This window comes from Tasmannia lanceolata, unplaced genomic scaffold, assembly GCF_043159265.1.
Source record: "Tasmannia lanceolata isolate RefF3 unplaced genomic scaffold, GAP_Taslan_0.1 ptg000024l, whole genome shotgun sequence".
NCBI classification, from domain to species: Eukaryota; Viridiplantae; Streptophyta; class Magnoliopsida; order Canellales; family Winteraceae; genus Tasmannia; species Tasmannia lanceolata.
Window position 1 is genome coordinate 14385433 of NW_027518701.1, and position 23833 is coordinate 14409265.

The following is a 23833-nucleotide window of genomic DNA, read 5'->3' on the forward strand; positions in this document are numbered from 1 at the left end:
TTAGGAACTTGTGGGATCTTTATGTTGAGCTTGTTAACTTGAGCATCTTCAAATGAGGATGACTCCAATGTAGGTACAAGATCTTGGTTCCTTTGATCATTGATCCACAAGTCATGTGTTGTGAAGAGTTGTGTAATGTCGATTATGACATGAAATTCCTGCATACAACACAACACCTCAAAGCAACACATTAGTCGATAAATGCTAATTAATTTGATTTGCTAACATCAAAATAAGAAGGTAAGATGAATGATCAACCCAGAGGAACCCTTGGGCTTACGAGTCGCCATTCAAGGAAGTCAGCCCTGGAACCCATGAGATACTCTGTCGCAACGGATAACCAGAGATATGAAGGTCCGTGCCTGGTGACAAATGAGGAAGGTCCGAAGAGCACCCCACCCGCTTGAGTGCAACCACTTGGTCTCTTATGCCATTTTGTTAACTTCAAAAAATTTTGGGCAAAAATCATGTGAAATGGGAACGGATATCCCCGAGAGAACGTCTACCTAAGTGTAAGCCTAAGGGTTTCCATGGGTTAATCATTCACCTTACCTTCTTGTTTTGATGCTAACAAACCAAATTGATTAGCATTTATGGACTAATGTGTTGCTTTGAGGTCTTGTGTTGTATACAGGATTTTCATGTCATAATCGTCATTACACAACTCGTCTCAACACATGGCTTGTGGATCAAGGATCAAAGGAACCAAGAGCTTGCACCTACAATGAAGATATTCTAATTTGAAGATGTTCAAGTAAAGCAGCTCAACATGAAGATTCCACAAGTTCCTAGCAAGTGTCAAGGAGCTTGGAGTTGAACATGCCATGGTGACACCTCATGTACCTCAACATGCATTGAAGATTGAAGGACAAGTCACAAGAGTCAAGACAAGGGCAAGATGTTCACCCAAGTAGAAGAAGTCCAAGAAAGTGCAAAAGGAGCGAATACATTCCAAGAAGACCCAACGGTATCATTTTAGAATGTATTTAGAGTCCTCTTGATTTTATGTTTAAATGAACTTTCAAAAGGTTTTCAAATGGTTTTCACACTTAACTTTTTACATCTTTGAAAACCATCAACACACCCAAAAATGTGTTTGAAAACCTAGAACATAAGCCCAAGACAATGGCCCAAAAGCTCCTACATTTTAAAATTAAAAATGGAATTTTACTCAGGGCCAGTCGACCGAGCTAGGCTGGGCGATCGCGGGATGGAACCTAGAAATCCAGGACATCTCGGATTTTATCTGGCCGATCGACTGGACCAAGCGGGATGGAACCTAGAAATCCAAGACATCTCGGATTTTATCTGGCCGATTGATTTTCTTGAAATCCAGAAAACATCCAGGTTGGGCTTGGTGGACGACCGCCATGGGTCGGTCGACCGCGGATAGGTTTTTGAGCCGAATTTTTGAGCTAACAGGTTAGCCTCGCCGAACGACAGCCATGGAGCCGGTCGACATCGACAGTAAGAAATTTAAAAATATAAAACGGCGCCCGATAGGGGTGGGCGACTGTGGTGGCTCCGTCGACCACGACGGTCGGGCAAACTAGCCGTTGGGCTTTTTTGCTTGACATTTTCAAGTCAGTTATTTACAGTTTTACCCCAAACGGTCATATTTTCAAATACACTATATATACATGATTAAAACCTATCTCTACAAGCTTTTGAACATTTGAGAAAGATCAAATCCCATTTCTCTTTGAGCTTCAACTTTCTAAATTAAACGTAAAACCTCTTTGAGCTTTCATTTCTACATTCTTTCAAGAGGCACTCCGTAGGGCTTTACTTTGTTTATCTTTTGGAATGAATATGAGTGTACAATGTTGTAATCCGCCTATCTAAGAGGCATTGCGAGTTTTCACATTTTTATTTTGTTCTTCATTGAGGGTCTTCTCTTCGGCCCGATAAGAATTGTGAAGATGATGGTCTTCTCTTCGGCCCGTTAAGAGTTGTGAAGATGAGGGCTTTCTCTTTGGCCCGTTAAGAATTGAGAAAACATGGCGAGGGTCTTCGATTCGGCCCGTTAAGAAAGGTGAATCAGGTAGAGGGTGTGTTCCCTTTCAAGGCTTCGTGCAGAAAGGGTTTGTTCCCTTTGGAGATGGAGGAGTAGGGTGTACGGCTTCAACGTTTTAGTGGGTATCCCAAGGAGGTAAACTTGGAAGAGTGGAGTAGGTCTTGTGATAGATCGAACTACTATAAATCTTGTGCCTTGTAGATGTTTACTCTTCTTTCTCTCTCTCTCTTATACGTGTGGTGATTGGTAATATCTAACCCTAACTTGTATATATTTAATGGAACAAGGGTTAGTAAATGCACTTGATTAAAATATTTAAACCCTAATTGCATTATAATATTTACTTGAACAAGGGTTAGCAAATGTGCATGATTAGAATGTCTAAACCCTAGCTTTCACTAATATGCCTATTTGAACAAGGGTTAGATTAATTAGTGCTTAATTAATGGATTAACTTTTAATCTTCCACTTAATTAAGCCTAAAATTTCTAATTGACCAATTCACCCCCCTCTTGGATTGTCACACCTTTATTTCACTAAGCATGTATGTCTCAGGGATGGGCAAAGAGAGAATAAACATCCAAGTCCTAGCTCATCACATCTAATCATAATTCATCACATCTAAGAAAGTAATAAACATATACATGCACAGCTATAGCTAAGCAGGAAATGACAGATATGAAGAGGTAAGTAAATGCTATAGCTAAGCATGTGAATATAAGCATGAGATATAGCATTCAGCAACCAACGCAGTAGAATAAACACACTAGCATGCGAGCCTATGCAATAGATAATGTTAAGAAAATAGTAATCAATCATATGCTAGAAAAGTAAGCAAGCTAAAAGCAAAACATAAGAAGCCAAAGACAAACACACAATGAGCTAAAAGATGCAAGGAAAGAAAGGAATCGAAAAATCAACGGTATACGAGGACAAAAAATGCCAGGAAAAAGAAAAAAAGGGACATACGATAGGCCCAGGGAGCGATTCTAAAGGAATCAAGCCCAGCGATCCGATCCGTTAAAGATCGGACAAGTCTCGTGGTCGTCATAGCCTATCGTTGGGCTCAGCGAGGACAATTCCTATGAAGGGGCCACGCTACGTCGTCACCCGTCCCAAAACCCAATAAAATGTCGGAAAACCGATGAAAACTGAAAAACCACGATCCAAATTGGAAATGGAATGAAAAGAAGGCTCCAAGTGACCTGGCAATCACCATCCTTGCTCATTTTTTGTTTTTGAATTTTTTTAGTTTTAATTTTGAAAGATTTGGAAAGGTTTTATTCAAAAGGTTTGAAATGTTTTTTTTAAGGTTTGAACAATTTTATTTGAAAAGATTTGGAAAATATTATTAAAAAAAATATTTGACTGGACTTGGGAGGACCCAAGCTGCCTACGTACCCTGTGGAAAGGGATCAAACCAACGTAGTTCGAAACAGATTTTCGAAAAATGTTATTGTTATTTTGAGTTTTTTTACTCAAGAGGACAGACTCCTAGACTAATGACGGTAGGATAGACTCCTGACTCTCTATGACAGTAGGACAGACTCTTGACTCTCTATAAGGGTAGGACAGACTCCTAAGCTCTACAGGGGTAGGACAGACTCCTAAACTCTATAGGGGTAGGACAGACTCCTGACTCTCTATGACGGTAGGACAGACTCTTATGACTCTAGAAAGGTAGGACAGAATCCCATAACATTATGGAGATAGGACAGAATCCTATACTTTATAAAGACAGGACAGACTCCTAAATTCTATAAGGGTAGGACAGACTCCTAAACTCTATAAGGGTAGGACAGACTCCTAAACTCTATGAAGGTAGGACTGAATCCTATCACTATATGCCCCAAACACCTACCAAAGAACATGACAATGTGAATAGACCTGAATACTCAGACCATGACGATGAATGTGCAAAACCTATAACCTAGACACTACCAAGAATCTCTAAAACTGGGTCCTGAAGAACAAAAATGTAAGCCTGAGTCTGTAATTTAACAATCCTTACTCTTCTCTTTATTTTTAAAGACAAATGAACAAATCAAAATGAAAGGACAGGGTTCCCAACACACAACACACAACAGCCAACCAAATACACCAAATATAAGGGATTCAAAGTAAGCAGATTAGGCTTAGGAAAGAAACTCATGTCTTTGCACTATTTGATCTTAAAAGTAAAGAGAGGAAGACAATACTGAAATTACAAAGATAACTATGGTTTCCAACCAGATATCAATCATACGCAGCAAATTGTTCTTCATTTCGGAAATGAGAACAGAGGAAACAACATAAGCGTAGATAAATTCTCATATTGACATCAATCCTCCAAAACATGTTAAACCCATAACCCTACCTTCAACAAGACACTAATTCACTTCTCCAAGTCTCACCACCTCCATTAGTCATGATTGCTACAATCCTCAAAATGAAATTAAGCAAGGGAACTAGACATCACAAGAAGAGATCAACTGCGTAGGTACGGTGGTAAGCATGGTGGTGCACATGTCAGAGGGCCAACATCGGCACCGCCATGCTTAAACAGTCATATTCAACCCACCCTATCTCTTTAAGCAAATCATGAGGATTCTCAAAAGAGATCATAGAAATCAACTTAAGCGGCAATACAAGCCAAATTCATGCAATCAACAAAACATGGTAATAGTAATATCAATACCTATAAGCACCCTATCTTGATAATTGCATTCTGCTCAATTCATCAAGCAACAAGTGTATAACATAAGAGTCTATCCAAATCAAACAAACACCCTAAAAGAACACCTCGATTGAATGGGACAACAAGTAACGATTTCCACCAGGAAGAACTCATTCTTATGAAATGAGAAGATCAATTAAACTCGTGGGATTATTAAAGAATTAAAGCACTAACATCGACAGACAAAGGCATCATCTGCTGGTGCTATCGAGCTTGGTAATCTCCATAAATCCAACTCCCCTCATTACATGGCTCGGATACAACCCCATTCAATTTTGTAAACTTTAGAAGAAGAGAAATGACTTGAAAAAGAGACACATTCATTTAGCACAGCTTTACCTGTGCTGGGCGAATTTGCTTGGAGCTTTGGTGCCGGACATGAGATAATGCTCAGCAAAGATGGTGGCCGAGCCCCTCCCGTTCTCTCTCTCCTTTCGCTTGTAAACCCAAGCTGAGTGTGGTGCTGATTTGGACTTCTTTCTTTCTCTTTTGCTCTTTCTTCTTCTTTCTTAATTCAAACCCTAAGGAACCTGAATCCCCTTTCTCGTTTGTAGCCCACTACCCAAAAAATTAAATACTCTCAATCTTCTCCTTCTACATTGGGGCTTACTAGTGGACGAGAAATAGATTGAGGGTCGAGGTGGATGGTGGAGAAAATGGCAAGGGTGATGAAGGGTATAACCTAAATAAGGTCTGATGATGGTCTCAGAATTAATGGCAATGAGGAGATCAATGGGCTGATTTGGTGGGGTTGATGGAGTAACATAGAGGGTTTCTTTGGTGATGGGATAATGGAGGTAAGGAATATAAATAGATGAGAGTAGATGAGGGTGGCTGGAAATAAGGATTGAGATCAAGGTGGGTTTGCCGGACTTGAAGAAGAAAATTGGGGTCGAAGGCCTGTTGGGTCAAGGAAAAGGAGGTAGGGATGGTGTTGGGCTAATGGTGGAGGAGGCTAAGGCAGGGAAAATGATGGGAATTTCATAGTGATAGCTTGGAGGTGGGAGGTGGCTGCAATTGGTATTTGGTTTGTAGAGGGAATAGGTAAATGGGGTCTGTAAAGATGGTGAAGATGATGGCTCTAGGGTTACAAATAAAGAGGGATTTGGTGAAGATGAAGAAAATGATGGAGGTGGTGGTTGGAGAAGAAGGGATGGGGTTGCGTTGATGATGGCGAATGGAGCTCAAGCTCTCTCTATCTCCCTCTCTCTCAATCTTCTCTGCAAGTCTCTCCCCTCTTTTCAACGAATGGGCTTTGGAGCTGCTTTTGGGTAGACAGAAATGGTGGTTAAGAAGATGAATGAAGTGGGTTTGGGGTGGAGGTAGTAGCGCAAAGGGGCGGAGAAGATGGTGGCTGGAGGGTGGAGCTCAAGCTCCCTCTGCAATTTCTCCTTTATCCATGTTGATTTCAGCTAGGGTTATTTTCTTCCCTTTGATTTTCTCCCCTCTCCCTAAACAAAAGAGTTCTCCCCCCCTGATACCCTAATCGATGGATTATAAAAGAGTGATATTTTTGCACCCCAATTCTCTCTCTGGACAGCCCCTTCCTAGTGTAGTTTGACTACTCTTTATATACTTCCAAGGGGTGTCTCTGGTTAACTAGGGACCCTTATAAATGCATACTTATGCTCTTTTCCTTCCTAGGACAACCCCTTCCTCAACAATGCACCCCTCTTTTGTACAAATGCAAAACACAATCATGTTTTGATAATTACATTCATTTCGCTCGTCCTATTTACATTTTTATTGGTTTCGCTTGAAATTTTGCGGGGATTCTCCCATGATCAACAACAATCTTTTGAGGGTTTTGGAACCCTTAATAAGCAAAATGAGTCGGAAAATTTCATGCTCTCTCTACATTTAAGTTGGCATTCAGAAATTTTTGGGATTTTAGGTCTTTCGGGGTTCACATTTTCGGGAATTTATTCAATGCCGAGTCTCCAGGGCTTGGTCAAAATGGGGTGTCTACATTAAGTAGTCAACAGGGAGGAGACAAGGTGGATGGGTATGGAGACTTAGGTGTACGAGGTGAGTAGACTAAGTGTTTGGTTGTACAAAATCCCGCCAACCGTTAGAATTTTGTTTGAACTTGAGATGTCATTCCTCATTTGGTTGCAATATTGCGTTGAACTCTAAGGAGAATCCTTGAGATGTCATTGTATGTCTATTGAGGTAGAATTCTTGTCTCATCCTTATAACTTTTAAACCAAATTCTAGAAAATGTAAAATTTAACTTGAAAAATCTAGGGAATGGTGCCCTCTCTCTCTTTTCTATATTGGTAATGACACCTTCTACTTATTCTCCAACTATCTGAGCCTATGTTGCACAACCAAACACTACTGCCAGTGTTCTCTGAGGTAATTCTAGGCAAAACCAATGCCTCACTCCTCCTAGTTGGCTCCTTATTGCAGTATTATGTGAGTGTATGCCATGCATTGAAGGAGACCCTCGAGGATGGTAATGTTAAAGTTGTGGAGAGAGAGAGAGAGAGAGAGAGAGAGAGAGAGAGAGAGAGAGAGAGAGAGAGAGAGAGATTTGAATAATGGTTTGAGGCTGATTTATAGGCATTAATTCTTTTTCTTGGGTAACAAGCCACCTAAAAGGACATGTAAGTTTGGTGATGCAGATATTAGGATTTATTTCCGCATTATTTAGTTTCTAATATTTTTATTTCTATGTTATTAGTTTCTAGGATTTTATTTTCCATGTTATTTTTAGGAATTCTTATTTTAGTAGGTTTCTATCTTTTTGGTTATTTATTTGCCTATATATAGGTCTCTTTATAGTTTATTTTGTAACTTTGATGATTATTGAATTGAATTGAGATTCTCCCTCTAATTTCCTCTCGGGGTGTTCATTAATCCGAAATAACCGAAATAACCAACTGAACCGAAGTCGATCGGTTATTTCGGTTCGGTTTTCAACTGTATCGGTTCAGTTTCAGTTATGGTTCGACTCCAATTTCAGTTATCGGTTTCGGTTGCGGTTTTCACTGGAAAATTATTCGGTTAACCGAATAACCGAACAACCAGTTTCAGGTTTAAAAAATTTGGTTTTTCAAAATCAGTTTTCGGTTAATTTGGGTTAAAAAACCGAATAATCCAAACCCTTAGATTTTGAAATGGAAACGATAAATTAACTTTATTCACCCCTTTTCTTACCTGGAAAATGTAAAAACTTAAAAATGGGCTGTCCTGTAATAAAAAGGGGGTGAATAGAATAACTAAAGGTAAGTAGGTAGTAAAAGTTAGGGTTTATTCATTTTAGCAAAAAGAGAAAGAGAGAGAGCTCACAGCTAGGGTTTCTTCTCTCATTTTCTGCCGTCTCTCACTCTCTCTCTCTCTCCGCGGCTCCGCCTCCGGCCACCTCTCCACTCCGGCCAGTCGGCCAACTCTCCAGCAATCAGGTATTCTCTCTCTCTCTCTCTCTTTGAATCTCTTATCCTCTCCCTTCTTTTCTTCTTTTTTTTCTTTCTTTATATTTTTCATTTGAGATTTTGAGGGTTTTGATTTCTCTTCCCTCTTTCAGCAGATCCACACAAAGCTTCTGATTTCTCTCCTCTGTTTCAGAAGATCCCCATCTTCAACTCCCTTCTAAAGCAAACAGAAGAGGAATTTGGGTTTTTCAAAGGTCTTTTGAAGATTCTCAAAAGAGGTGAGCATAGATTTTGTAGGTTGGAGTTGTATGAAATTTTGAAGGTTTTTATCGAAATGGGTTTGAGTTCTTGTAAGGAGGATTCGAGCCCTTGCCATGGATTCTCGCCCCTCTTGAAGAAAGCTGGGTTTGAGGGATTAGCATTTGTTGTATTTTTTTGGGGTTTCATTTGAGCATGATCTTTAGAAGTCTTTTTCTCTTCAACTTTTTTAATCAGTGATTTTTTTCCTCAGGGTTGATGGGAATGGACATTTTTTTTGGATGTATACCCCCCAGCCCCCCACTCTGAGGCTCTGATGGGTATTTTCCCCTCTTTAACAGATATCGTTAGGATATACAGGGGGGTAGAGGAGCCACCGTTAATCCAAAAGGCTTAAAAGTTAATGATTTCTGTTAGGGGGGGGATATCCATTATATTAGAGATTTAGAGGGGGGAATATCACTGCCCTTTGTGTTTTGTAATGATTTTTTTGTTCTAATTTGTTTCCTTTTTCTTACACATCTCATCTGATGTGCTAATTCATGGCATATTAGGGTTCCTATACTCCTTTTATATAATTGCTCAATGGTGATTTCAATTAGGGTTCCTATATTTTGCAATTAAACTAGATTTTTTTCTTATTTCTTTTGCAGGTTCTGTTGTTATGATTCTTGTAGTTGGTTGATTGTTTATTCCTCTCAATTCTCAAGCTTTGAAAGAGAACGAAGGAGGTTATGTTCATTCTCCACGGCCACCTCTCCACACCTCTCCACAGTCACACCCAAGGTTCTAATTCCTATAGTTGGTTCTTCCTTCTAGGTTTAATTTATTTTGTTGGAATTGAATTTTGCCTTGCATTCTGAGTGGGGTTTTGGCCTATTTGGCTATTTGTTTTGGCTTATTATCTCTTACTCTGCCATGTGATTTGTTCCATTGATGTAATCAGTCACTATATGTCTATATCTGTTGCAGCTTACTATGATACTATCTACTATGCCCTGTGAGTGATTTGTTCCATTGCTGCAATCCATTGAGAAGGAATTTCATGCTTCATGTTTTCTAAATATGCCTTCTTAAATGATATGATTCTTTAGATTAAATATTATAGAATGATAATTACTACTTACATGGATTGAATGGTTTGGACTTTGGAGTACTTGTTTGTATTGAGATATGAGGGGTCTGATGGAATGATTGTATTGAGATTTAGATGGTTTGTATTGAGATTTTAGGGGTCTGATGGTTTGGACTTTGGACTTTGGAGTACTTTGAGGGGTCTGATGGTTTGTACTTTGGAGTAGTTTGAGGGGTCTGATGGTTTAGACTTTGGACTTTGGACTTTATGTAAATATCTTGTGCTGCAGTCTTTGATCTTTGATCTTCTCTTATTTAGGCTACTACTTTATGTTAATATCTTGTGCTGCTTAGTTTGAGAGCTACTACTTTATTTACTTTATTGAGAAGTGGTTTATTGTGTATTTTTCTTTTTCTCCTAAGATGTCGCAACAAGGAGGAGGAGCTTCTACTCCTTATGTTAGCGACCAATCTTCAAACCCCAGAGACTCAAGCGAAATGATTGCAACCTCACGTAAGAGAAAGAACATGAAAGCAAGGTCAGATGTGTGGGAGCACTATACAAAATTTGTTAATGAAGAGGGTGAACAGAAGGCTAGGTGTAGGTACTGTGAGAAGGAGTTTCATAGTGATCCGCGAAGAAATGGAACTTCCGCACTTAAGACTCACATTGCTTCATGCAAGAAGTTCCCCCCCAATATAAACACAAAGCAGACACAATTGAACTACCAACCGATCAAAGGTCAAGAGGGGGACGGTAGCGGCACACTTACTACTTGGAAGTTTGATCAAGAGGCTATTAGAAATGCCTTAGCTCGCATGGTCATTGTTGATGAGCTACCTTTCAAGTTTGTGGAGAATGAAGGGTTTAGAGATTTGATGTCTACTGCATGTCCTCGATTTCGTATTCCGTCACGGTCAACAATTACAAGGGATTGCTTCAAGTTCTTCTTGGATGAGAGGTTGAAGTTGAAAAAGATTTTTAAACAATCAAGTCAAATGATTTGTCTCACTACAGACACATGGTCCTCATTGCAAAGAATTAACTACATGGTTCTCACAGCTCATTATATAGACAATGACTGGAAATTGCACAAAAAAATAATTAACTTTTGTCAAATTTCTAGTCACAAAGGTGAAGCTATTGGTAAAGCAGTTGAGAAGTGTCTACTTGAATGGGGAATAGATAAAGTGTTCACCATTACCGTGGATAATGCTAGTTCAAATGACGTTGCAGTTGGGTACTTGAGGAGAAGAATAAACAACTGGGGGTCTAGTGTTTTGCAAGGCAAATACCTTCATATGAGGTGTATTGCACACATAATTAATCTAGTTGTGTGTGATGGCTTGAAGGAAGTGGGAATTTCAGTTGACCGTGTTCGGGCGGCGGTTAAATATGTGAGGGGTTCTCCGGCTAGGTTGAAGCTCTTCAAAGAATGTGTTGAGGTTGAAAGAATTCAAAGCAAGAGTTCATTGTGTCTTGATGTTTCTACAAGATGGAATTCTACTTATTTGATGTTAAATGCAGCTGAGAAGTTTGAAAAGGCATTTGAAAGGTTTGATGATCAAGATCCTTTTTTCGGTAGTGAACTTGATTCGGGAGATGTGGATGGGATTAGGAAGCCCGACCATGAAGATTGGGAAAATGTGAGGAGGATGGCGACATTGCTTCAAAACTTTTATGAGCTCACCATACGAGTTTCGGGCTCATTGTATGTTACATCTAACACCTTATTTCATGAAATTAGTGAGGTCGAATGCCTTTTGAAACAATGGAGTGAGAGTGATGCTTATAAGTTGGGAATGATGGCAAGGAGAATGAAAGAAAAATATGACAAGTATTGGGGCGATATTGAAAAGATGAACAAGTTAATATATATTGCGGTTGTTCTTGACCCTCGAAACAAGATGGATTTTGTGAAGTTTGCTCTTATAGATATATATATATGGGGATGAAAAAGGTAAGGAGTTGGGGGGAAAAGTTTTTGATGCCACATTTGAAATGTTTAATGAATTAAACAATAAGAACACAAGCAACACACCTCATGCCAATCAAGTTCATTTGGGGGATTCAAGTTCAAGTGACAATTCTCAAAAGTCACAAATGCAAGAACCGAAACAACATGTGAGGAAGATGATGGCGGAAAAGTACAAGAAGCACAAGATAGAATCTGGAGGTGGGGACAACAAATCGGAGTTAGATAGATATTTAAGTGAAGATGCCGAAGATGATAGTGACGGATTTGATATTTTAGGGTGGTGGAAACTTCATTGTCCTAGATTTCCTATCCTCTCACAAATGGCTCGGAGTGTATTGGCCGTTCCCATCTCCACCGTTGCTTCGGAGTCCGCATTTAGCACCGGGGGACGAGTTCTTGATGCATTTAGGAGGTCTTTGACTCCTAAGATAGTCCAAGGTCTCATATGTACTCAAGATTGGCTTCGATCATCGTCTATGCTGATTAATGTTGAAGAAGCATTGGAGGATCTTGAAACAGTTGAAAATGGTAATCTTTCATCTTTGTATATTTTTAAGTGTGTTGTTTCTTTTTCTTTTTTTTTACTTGGAACTAGATAATTTTTATATTTGTATTCTTATTTGCAGAATTTTTAACTTCAACTATTGGAGAATTTCCTTCAAATATAGATCTTTGAAGAAAGAAAGAATGAGGTTTCAAGTTTGTGGAGTTCCCTTTTGGAAGGTTTTATCTTCTTTGTAAACTCTATGTTACTTCTTAATGAGAAATATATGGTGTAAGGCCTTACAACAATAAGGCCTTTGTAGGGTGGAAGTACAACCATTGACATTTGATCCAACAGCAACTCCTTAAAAAGTGAGCTGCTGTTGGATCAAATATCAAGGGCGGTACCATATTATTTGTTGGTTCTTAATTTGATCCAACATCAGCTCCAACAACAGCTCCTTAATAAGTTGTTGGTTTTTAATTTGATCCAACATCAGCTCCTTAATAAGTTGGTTCTTAATTTGATCCAACAACAGCTCCAACAATAGCTCCTTAATAAGTTAGTTCTTAATTTGTTGGTTTCATCATTAATGGGTCTATGAGAAAATATAACAACCTGTTCATAATTTGCAGTTTTACTTCAAGATGGGTCTAGAGTTTGGAGTTTAAATGTCTTCAAGTCAAATATTTAATGAGGTAAGATCCAAGATTAATTGCAACATGTTCTGTTATGTTTGTTTACTCATACAAAAAATCTGGGCTTCTTCTTGCAAAAATTATATTCTCATTCAATCATTATGTTCTTATGAAATTATGATTCCCAAAAGAAGTTTGCCAGACAACATGTTTCTGCACACACACACACACAAACATATGGATCAAATAGTAATTGGGGTATGCACTATGCAGGATTGCAGGGCACATGGTTCGTTTTGATTTCAGAATCTGGTTCGGTATGCACTATGCAGGGCACATGGTTCATAAGATACCCACAATTCCTCTTACCTCTTTTGCATGGCATGTACCCTCTTTTAATGGTGATTGAATTGCAAGTATAAACATATGATGTGAATGATCAGAAGTTTAGAACCTCTGTCTGCAAATGAAAAAATTAGGAGTGTTTCATCTTATAGAAAGTGAAAAAGAGATCATGATGGAATGCCGACAATGCTCTACTGACTACAGCTTGAATATGTGGCTTCATTTGCATGATGTTTTGGACTTTGGATCCAGATCATGACTTTAATCCTAATTTCCTATATTTGTGGCTTGATTTGTAATTTGTATGATGGTTTAGGATTCAGACTATGTCTCTTGATCCTGTTTCCTTATATTTGTGGCTTGTTTTGCACGATGGATTAGATCCAGATCATGATTCTTCATCCTTATTTCTTATATGTGTGGCTTAAATTACTTGTTGATTGAAATCTGAACCATATATGTTGAGTGAAATCTCTACCTTGGTAGTTCATTCTCTGTTTTAATGAGGATCTAAATCAAGAGATTTCAGATTTGGTTCAATTTAAAATAGTAACAGTAATCATGCTTTGTTGATGGAGCTTTGGATGGGATAGCTGCATGTTTTTCTACACCATCAGTGGTAGGTAATGGAGTTAAATTTTCTATCATATTAGATTATTAGTATTATGCCATCTGATTTCTGCTTGGATTCTTTCAAAATTTTGGGATAATATTGGATAAGGCTTCCAAGAGTGACTTACCCATTTTGAGAATTGATTTGGAGTCCAAAACTCTTTATTAGTTTTGGACACAAAAACAATCGGTTAAAACTCTTCCAAGAGTGACTTACCCATTTCAAGTTTTCAACGATTTTGGTGAAAAGAATCGGTTAAATAGGTTAAATAGGTTAAATCGATTTCAGTTAATCAGTTAAATAGGTTAAATCAGTTTCGGTTTAACCGATCAAACACTACTTCTCATAATTCGGCTAAACCGAACTAACCGAACAACCGAAATTATATTTCGGTTTCGGTTCAGTTCGGTTACCATATAAATCGGTTGCGGTTTCGGTTAGCATTTTTAGATAACCGAAATATTTCGGTTCAGTTAATTTGGGTAATTTCGGTTCTGTTAAAACTGATTGAACAGCCCTAATTTCCTCTCTTCTTCTTCTCTTTCTCCTCTATTCTTCTTCTTCTTCTCCCTAAATTTGTCTCTTCTTCAGGTAATTTTCATCTCTTCTTCCCCTATTCTTTTAATTTTATCCCCTTTCGTCTATTTCTCTCCCCTTTCCTCAATTTTTCTTTACGGTGCTGCATCAATTTGGTATCAAAGCCAAAAGGTCCAAGTCTTTGAAGACTAAGCTACGAATCGCCCGTAAATTCATGATTGATTCGTCTTCCCCACACTGAAATCAGCCCATAAACCTCTGAAATTTTCATCCAACCACCCCATTGCACTAACAAGATGAGCCACCACTTCGTTTCCATCCCAACATCCACCCAGTTATAAAACCTCGTCGTTTCTGCCACCACTTCTATAAGCCTCATCTCAGCCCTTGTTTACAAGCCAATCCTCCCTTGAATTCCAGCCATCGTCACCTCACGGCGATTTCGTTGACGAAAATTGTCAAGAATTTACAGCCAAAATTTCCGACACGATTGCAGATCCAAGCCATCCAGAAGTCTGATTTCATATCCGCGAAAAGCATTGTGTTCCATTCGACATTACAGACATATCAGACGGTTGATTTCACTTTTCGACACCGATCCTTATGGCTCCGCCATATGTTCCATATTTTGATGGGTACGACGATAGTTATTTGAAAAGCCAAACTCACTATAGCTATTATGAGGATGCATGTCTACAGTGGATTGCTGCTTTGGATGCATATTGTGTGTACTACGGCTATGATGACAGAGCGCCCATCTACCGCCTCAGAAAAACTGTGAGAGGACAAGCTCAAGGTTATTTGAAACACTTGGAGGCGAAACGTCATTGCTTAGGCGAACCTCCATTCCGTCGATGGGAGGAGGTTCGTGAGGAGTTTCTTTACGCTTATGCAAAAGTAGCTCTTTATCAGTACGAGCAAAGGATAGTACGCAAGAAGGCAGCTCGCCGTGAACAAGAAGCCGCCGCCCGCTGTGAGCGAAAAGTTGCCGCCCGTCGTGCACAAGAGGTTGAAATTGAAGCAGAAAATAGATATCAAGAGCGTTACATTCATGTGAAGGATTTTGCTACCACTACTGCAGAGCCGCATGATGAACCAGCTGGCCTTATGGATGAGACCATTATAGTTGTTAAGCCCATGATTATGTCAGATACTGATCCATTACTTGAGTCCGAGCCGAGTGACCTGACTGTTGAGCCATTACCTGAGATGGATGTTCGAGAGCATATTGTTGAGGATTGCACTATTTTTGAGCCGGTTGAGCAGATTGTCGAGATTTGTGCTGACATAGAGGCGCTTGTTACGCAGATTGATCAGGAGGATTGCCCGTTTGATATCACTATGCCGGATACGATTTTAGCAGATGACTTTGTTGTTGATTCCATTGCGCCCGATGTGATACCAATAGATAATGACCTTATTGAGGCTAGTTATGGATTGGTACTGCCCATTGATGTTATGCCAATCCCACCGATCCAGGAGGAGTACATTGCGATCTTCCCAGCTAGTTTACTTCTCCGGCGCAGATTCTGTTCGCATGAGTCTACATGGGCCCTTTCTTTCCTCTTCTTCCGCCGACCTTGCAGATGTTTCTCCGGATTGTCTCGAGCGTTAGACATGATGATTGCTTCTGCTAGATTACGCGTTCTATTACTTCAGTGGATTGTTTACATCTTTGACCCAGGTGGACTAGGACTCGAGGGCGGGTTTTTTTTTCAACCGGGGGAGAATGATGCATATATTAGGATTTATTTCCACATTATTTAGTTTCTAATATTTTTATTTCTATGTTATTAGTTTCTAGGATTTTATTTTCTATGTTATTTTTAGGAATTCTTATTTTAGTAGGTTTCTATCTTTTTGGTTATTTATTTGGCTATATATATGCCTCTTTACAGTTTATTTTGTAACTTTGATGATTATTGAATTGAGATTCTCCCTCTAGTTTTCTCTCTTCTTCTCCTCTTTTCTTCTATTCTTCTTGTTGTTCTCCATAAATTTGTCTCTTATTCAGGTTAATTTGTCTCTTCTTCAGGTTATTTTCATCTCTTCTTCCCCTATTCTTCTAATTTTATCCTCTTTCGTCTATTCCTCTCTCCTTTCCTCAATTTTTCTTTACGGTGCTGCATCATTTGGATACACTTGAACTTCTTCAGTTGTAGTACATTTTTGGGTGTCATTAGCACCTTAAAAATTTCTTCTGTTTTTTGCTTCCTTTCGTCACCATGGTTTCTTGTTGAGAAAGTTTTCCATGAGAAAATAGGTTACTAAACGCTAGACTTAATAAAATAAGACTTTCCAGAGGACAAAACTCTACTCAACCAAATATGCCCTTATAAGACAAAACCAATTTTAGGCAAAAAACATATGATTGTAGAATTTGATTAGAGGGCATTTTTGACAAGAAAAAAAAATTCTAAAAGTAAACTTCTACCATTCATAGTTTGGAAGTTGTTAATGCAAACAACTCATGGTGTATTTTTTTCATCATGGTTTCTTGGATTGTAGAAAATTTCTTCCAAAGATTGGAAAGGAAAAATCTCTAAAATTTCCTACATTTTTACACATGAAAACAGATAACGTGAACGTCTCCTATTCAATTTTTATTCAAAGGGACATTCAATTTATAATGATATATGTCTAAATTAATCACAATCATATCATTTTCCCCAAATTGTGGAATATTTTCTTCCAGAAATATTTTTCTTGCAATCCAAATAGGGCTTCAAGAAAAAAAGAACAGAATTAGACAGTCTAGTAGCTTTGCAGGTTTTACGAAAAACAAGGAGAAAATTTGATTTTTGAAAAAAAAAAAACAATTCCATGAAGATCGACTTTACCAGAATGCAGGAAAAACTAGTTTTCCATGGAAAATAAATTCACAAAATTCTTTTCCCAACATCCAAGCAGGCCCTTTATTCTTAAACCAATATTCCTTTAAACCGGGCTCCCTTTCCTGGGCCACTCCCTTTTGGGCAGAAAGAATTGTCATAATGAAAAATAAATACACAAGTGGGGTTGGCTGGGGAAGAAAAGGGGTAAAGATAATATTTCTTGGCTCAAAAGGTTATTCCTTTTTCCAGAAAGTTAGAGTTTGCTTCTGGAAGTTTCTCCTCCAGCGATCCTCTCGAACCTTCTACACTCCTCTCTCTTTTTCGATTTACCTCATCTCTTCTCTACTCGTCTCTCTCTCTCTCTCTCTCTCTCTCTCTATATATATATATATATATATATATATATATATATATATATATATATATATAAACCCTAAATCCCTTTCGAAATCATCATAATAAAAAGCCCTAAAACAAGACTCCAAACTCTGCAATATATCCTCTGATATCTCTCCCTGTTTTCACAAAAAATCTCTAATGGCTCCCATGATTGCTGCAAGAAGAGCTGTTTCTTCAAAGCTTCTTGAGAGATTCTGATAAATTTAGGATTTCACTAAACTTGGATGTCTTTACAAGAGGATCAATGTGTGCTTATATAGAGCACTTACATGATAAACATGGAATGGAATCAAGATAATTCTAGAATGAAATAATCCCTAATCAAATCTACTTTCCTAATCTCTATTGCTTGCCTCTTCTAATCCACTTGCCTCATTTATCTAGTTGCCTCGTTTACCCAACTTACCTAATCTACCTCCAAGATGATCCAATGGTGAGATATTAACCCAATCTAACCGTTGGATCCCACATATTCTAACATATGTGGGATCCCACATAATCATGGTATCAGAGCGGGACGATCCGACCCGTCCTTGACCACAGCTTTCAGAGTTCCGTTTTCCAGTGGACGGACGGCAAACTCGGCCGTCCACCGGGCCAACATAGCTCTCCAATTTATCCGCTGCAAAAACCGCCCCTGCAAATCTAAATCCCAACTCTCAGAATTTGCTTCCTTTGTGTTTGCCTCATTTTCATCTCTACTTTCCCATGTTCCATCCATGGGTTTTCATCCAGGCCTTCACTGCACTCGCAGCCATCTCCCCTTAGGTTCATTTGATCGGCCTCATGGAAAGAGAATGAAGTCCTCAATGTTTTGTCCAAATATCAAGCCTTGAATTCCAACATCATGAAGAGAAAATGAGGGATGCCCACGGAACACAGAAGCCTATGGTCTAGGCACGGCTAACTTTTTCTCTGTTTTCAAAGCACCCCATCTCTTCAATCTATCTCCTAAATTTTGATATTTGCACCCACCTATTCATGCACCATTTAAATCCGTAAAGTCATTGGCTTTTTTTTATGTGCCGTTAGCTTTTCTGCTTTTATTCGTCGCCCATCTCTATACTTCCATTTTTTTCTCTCTTTAATTCCTTGATCCATTTTAGTTGAGGTACCTCTTCGAGGTGCATGCCTGAAATAGGAGCTCTACTCAGTTGACGGGCCTCTCTCCTCGAGGTTTGTGCCTGAGAAAGCAATTTGAAATTCCCATGAAGATTGGTATTCTAAAACCAACCCATGTTGTCATGCCCATCGAGGCCCATTCTTGCTCATTCCGGCATCGGTCCATAGTGACCCAATCTTACTCGCCCATCGAGGCTTGAGTCTTGTCTAGCCCATTGAGGTTGTGATCTATGGATCCATTGGTTTTTTTTAAAAAAAACCCTCTTTGCGACACATCAACAAGCGACGTCTTCTTCGGCAACCATCGTTGGTGATCATTGGCAGTAACATCAGTCTTCACCATCAACTTTCAGAACTGTGCATCAAATTGGTGGATTTTGATTAAATTTGTAATTTGGGAATTCTATTTTCCATATTTGGCATTTTTATTGTAATCAAACGTATATCGATTTTCAATCCATATACGTTTGAAGGGGCATGTTAGAATATGTGGGATCCAACGGTTGGATTGGGTTAAGATCTCACTGTTGGATCATCTTAGAGGTAGATTGGGTAAGTTGGCTAAATGTGGAGACTAGATAAATTAGGCGAGTGGATAAGAAGAGGCAAGCAAGAAAGATTAGGAAAGTAGATTTAATTAGGTAGATTTGATTAGGATTCCTTCCCTTCCATAATTATCTTGATTTCCCTTCTATGCTTATCATGTAAGTGCGTTATATAAGCACCCTTTGATTATTGTAATTGCATCCAAGAACTAGTGAAATCCTAAATTTATCAGATTCAATGCTCCTCTACGGTCTGTGTTAGCTCCCTCTGGTGGACGATCCTTCAACACGAATGCTCAGTTGCGTGATACCAACAATGATGAACGGAGCATTGATGTTGATCGCCGGTCCGATCAGTCTCTGGTCTCTCGCCGCCGTGAGTCGGCTCCTGGGTTCTTATCAGGTAGTTGTAATCATCGCATTCCATGTTTGGTTTTCCTCTTATACTGATGAGAATGTGATATGAGAGATTATAGACGTTTATAGAGGGAGAGATGGAATGTGATCTGAGAATGTGTTCTGTTTCTTCTTCTTCTTATTTCTCTCTCTGTTTTTTTATGATTATATTAATCATATTCTATCTCTCCTTTTTTTTATCCAGATCTCTCTCCATACATATGAATTTTTGTTTTTGGGTTCTCATTATTTTCTATTACAGAGGTTTTTTTATCCTAGATCTTTCTCTTTTTCTGAATTACTGTTTCTGGTTTCTCACTATCTTATGTTGTAGAGGTTTTTGATCAATTATCTCAAACTATTTTCTAGTTTCTCATTATTCTGTTGCTGAGTTTTTTTTTTTTAATCTAAGGTTCCCCCCCCCTCTCTCAATTTCTGATTCTGGGTAGTCACTATTTTCTGTTACAGAGGGTTTTATGCCCATATTTCTCATTATTTTCTTGCTTCTCGCTATTGTCTTTTACTGAGGTTTTTTAATCTAAGATCTGTGTGTGTGAATTTCTGTTTCTTGGTTCTAAATATAGGCTTTTTATATAAAATTTCCCTCACCCTCTCTCTATTTATGTCTTTGTTTATCTCTCTCTCTCTCTCTAACATCTGTTTCTGGGTTGTCAATATTTTTTACTACTGACTTTTTTTTATCAAAGATTTCATTTTCCCTTGTTAAAGTATAAAAGATTAAATAAGGCTTTCTCCAACCGCTTGAGCTTTTGGAGTGATTGGTAGTTTCACATCCCTCCCTCTCTCCCTCTATGTTTATTCCTCTGTGTTTTTCTGTTTGTGGGTTCTGACTATTTTCAATCACAAAGGTTTTTGACCCTTTCTATCCGTCAAGGAGTTTGAGCCAAGTTCTGAATCTGATGGATCAAATGATGGAAAACCCCTTCGTCTCAGCCTCAAGAGGAATGGGCAGTGGCTCTCGTAGGGGTTTTGATGTGAAAGAAGGCGAGAATGGTCTGTAGGTGAGGGTGGACATGCCAGGGCTTGGGAAGGATGATGTTAAGGTTTCAGCTGAGCAAAACACACTAATCATCAAAGGCGAAGGAGAGAAAGAATCCGAAGAGGACGAGACCGGGCGAAGGTACAAGATTGATCTTCCTCCCAAATTCTACAAGATTGATGCTATCAGGGCTGGGATGAAAATGGTGTTCTTAAGGTGGTTGTCCCCAAGGTGAAGGAAGAGGAAAGGAAGGATATTTTCCAAGTAAAGATTGAGTAATGTGGAGGGTTGCAATTGGGTTTTACTTTGGTTGGGATAGGGTTTCAGCATGTAGGTTTTTAAGAAATTGAAAGCCAGAGTTTATGGTTCATGAAACTTGTTTGTGTGATGAAATTTGAGATAGTAAATGAAGAGCTGCTGCTCTGAACTCTTTCCATCTGATATGGTTTGCATTTCAATGATGGGTTCTTAAACAGAGTTAATGAGAAGCCCGTGTATTTTAACAAGAAACTTAAACAGAATCCCCCTGAGAATTCAAAGCTGTCAGATCTATAAGTGTAACAATGTCAAGCAAAAGGATGTCAAATAATAATTATGCTGAGTGGCTATCCATAAATAGAACTGAAAATATGTTTCCTGAGTGCATCTCATTGCTAGCTTTGCTCCATTTTTAAGGCAGAGCATGCTTGTCTCCTACTGGTCCATTGTTTACCCTCAAATTCCAGATTACTTTATTCTCTTCTAATTTCCACGGTCGGATGGCAATTTTTGGGGTGAGCTCTATCCATGAGATGACCCTCAGATCAATTTTGAAAAGTTTATGGAAATGGTTTGTTTGATTGTTATCGAGTAACAAATGTTATGTAAATATAACATGAGTTACCAAAACATTCATTCACAGATTATGGAAACTGGCGCTACTCATTCTCATAGGCAGAAGTGATGAAACCCCATTTCATAGGGTCACATGTTGTTTATGGGATCTTGTCCATTACCAAAGAGAACTGGGGCACAACAACGAAAATTTGAAGCTGGAGTTGCTTACAATCATGTGAAAATGTTAACACGATGAACAAAAGATAAGTTATTAGTTTGCCTGACAACATTTGAGATTTCCTCCACAAGAAGCATAATGCAAAGGAATTTTAGTTTGTTCCAGTTCCTACCGGAAAAATAAAATGAGATATAATATGGTTAGAACCAATAACAACCATATAAAATCCATCGATGTACCATAAGGCCACATTTGGATACCAACAAGATTTAGATTTGGATTTAGTTGATATTTTGAACTGGATCAGATCCTTAGATTTCCAAATCAGCTACAGCAGTGGAAAAAAATCCGATTTTCAAATCTGTTCTGCGAGACATTATTTGGAAATCAATATTTGTGGCAACTTCCTTCACCATCGCTGCTCCTCGACTTTGGTCTGGCAGCAGCGAGACATCCCTCCTCTCTCTCTCTCTCTCAACATGATCATGAAGATGATTGATGTGTTTTATATCCAAAACTCAAATCCAAATCAAAATACAAATGCACGAGGTATCCAAACGGGCTGTAATGGAATTTTATAGTTCAGACATTTGAATGAATCTCCTAACACAATCAAAGTAACCATTCAATGCAGTCGTTCAATTCAGTAAATGATATCCTCACTCTCTTGTATTTGGAGAGGAGTGTCATTAACAAAATAAGGAGTACAGATAGCACATGGGAAATCATTCTACAATTTACAGACCAACTAGTGTTGTGAGTGAGCAAAATCAAATGGCATTATCATCTAATAGCCCAAATCATTCAGTTCAAGATTAGCATGTGTACACAACACAAGCTACAACATCCTTTTTGAAGGATACAAAAGAGAACCAAAACAAAAAGAAATTAAGATGCATTTGTTCTCAAAAGAGAGTCAATAAATTGAACCAACTGTTGAAAAAATTCCTTCATTCGTGGATATGAGAAGAAGAAGAAAAATGAGATGCTTCAAGGCGCGTAGTCGCTTTCCTTAGGACGATATTCGCCCCCTACCAAATCTGTGCAAGGGGGTCCACGAATTCACCTCCAAGATACAATGAAGCCTGGTTTCAAACCAATTTGTTTGATGATGTTTTGCACTAATGGTACCAAACCGAGAATCACCCTTAGATTTGACAAGTATGTGAGACCCAAGTGTTTGTTTCTCTAGAATAACAAACACTTGACAAATTTTCTAAAACACAAATAGAAAACACTTTTTTGGGGAAACTACAAGAGAGAATCAAGAGACTAAAAGTTCCATGGCTTTCTCAAAATTGAGTATATTAACAATCTGGATGTTTTCCTTCTCTATTTATAGAGAACTTATGTCCTTTCAAGTAGAAACACCCCTTCAAAAGTTCAAACACATGTCCCTTTGATTATGTCTTTTCACTTCTTGAATGGTCATGAACCTTCATGAAGTGTCTTTTAGACACTGAACTTTCCATTCATGACTCTTGGAAGCAAAGGTCACAAACCAAGAGAAACACCCATTCGTTTTCTCTCTTGTCAAAATATTTTGAAAAACTTTTTCATACTTTACTTTGACTCTAAAAACATGATTTTGAAAATCAAAATCCAACAATCCCCCCACATTTTCAAAATCAAAGAACTATCTCATCATACTTGGATTTCTTACGCATAAATGAAGGTATGTTACGATTTGAACCTTTACTTAGTGAGAACACATCAAAGTTGACCAGAATTGCATAGTAGACGTGTCTTTGAACTAGCTATTCTATACGGCCAACCGGACACGTTTCACACATAAGAAATACATCTCCTTAAGTGATTCTTCTAAGCCGACACATGTACTGGCCTTGTGTCTGTATCTCAGTTTCATGTAGTGCTCTAGAGACTAGCCAAGTCTTATAGAAGGCGGCACCACCTTCACACTCACATAGGTAGGCTTAAGAGTGCCCCTGTAACTATAACACCCTTACATCCTGTTACAAGCCTATTAAATGTCGATTGCTCATCCTCCTCCGTTACACATTACAGGTACCAAGCACTTTCCCTTGGGATGGCATTTATATAATATTATAGTGCTTTCAATCACTCCGAATGATGTACTTGGGCTCATTGAACTCAAGACTTGATGTTTCTTCAAGCGTTGAGTCTAGTTTCCATCATTGGTGATCATTGGTTAATGGCTTTAACCCATCCCTTTATGGCATTTAACCACCATCTATCTCGCGAGATCTTTCAATCAAATTTTGATTTTAATTGGTATAACCATCTGTTACTTCACCATCTGCGAGTAACTGCCTTACATAACCACCTTAAGTCACATATATCCTGACTTACAACTTGGTTATAGTTCTACAATAGTGTAAGAAACCACTACTGAAATTTAAACAATATTGGGTTATTCAAATCAGAATTTCCAATAATGAATTCCTTAGCCAATTTGCCTCTTCATCCTAAAAGCCCAATGCATCGAATTCTGGCACCATACAATCAACTATGCATCCTTGCTTT

General features: G+C 38.5%; 1 protein-coding gene and 1 pseudogene across 1 annotated transcript; both read left to right on the forward strand.

The window, feature by feature from the left end:
* Positions 1 to 9865: 9865 nt before the first annotated feature.
* LOC143857070 (zinc finger BED domain-containing protein RICESLEEPER 2-like) lies at positions 9866 to 11398 on the forward strand. Its single transcript, XM_077367342.1, has one exon. It carries the CDS (start codon positions 9866 to 9868, stop codon positions 11396 to 11398), a length of 1533 nt encoding a protein of 510 aa, XP_077223457.1.
* Positions 11399 to 17409: 6011 nt separating this feature from the next.
* On the forward strand, positions 17410 to 20613 carry LOC143857369 (small heat shock protein, chloroplastic-like; annotated as a pseudogene).
* Positions 20614 to 23833: the final 3220 nt, after the last annotated feature.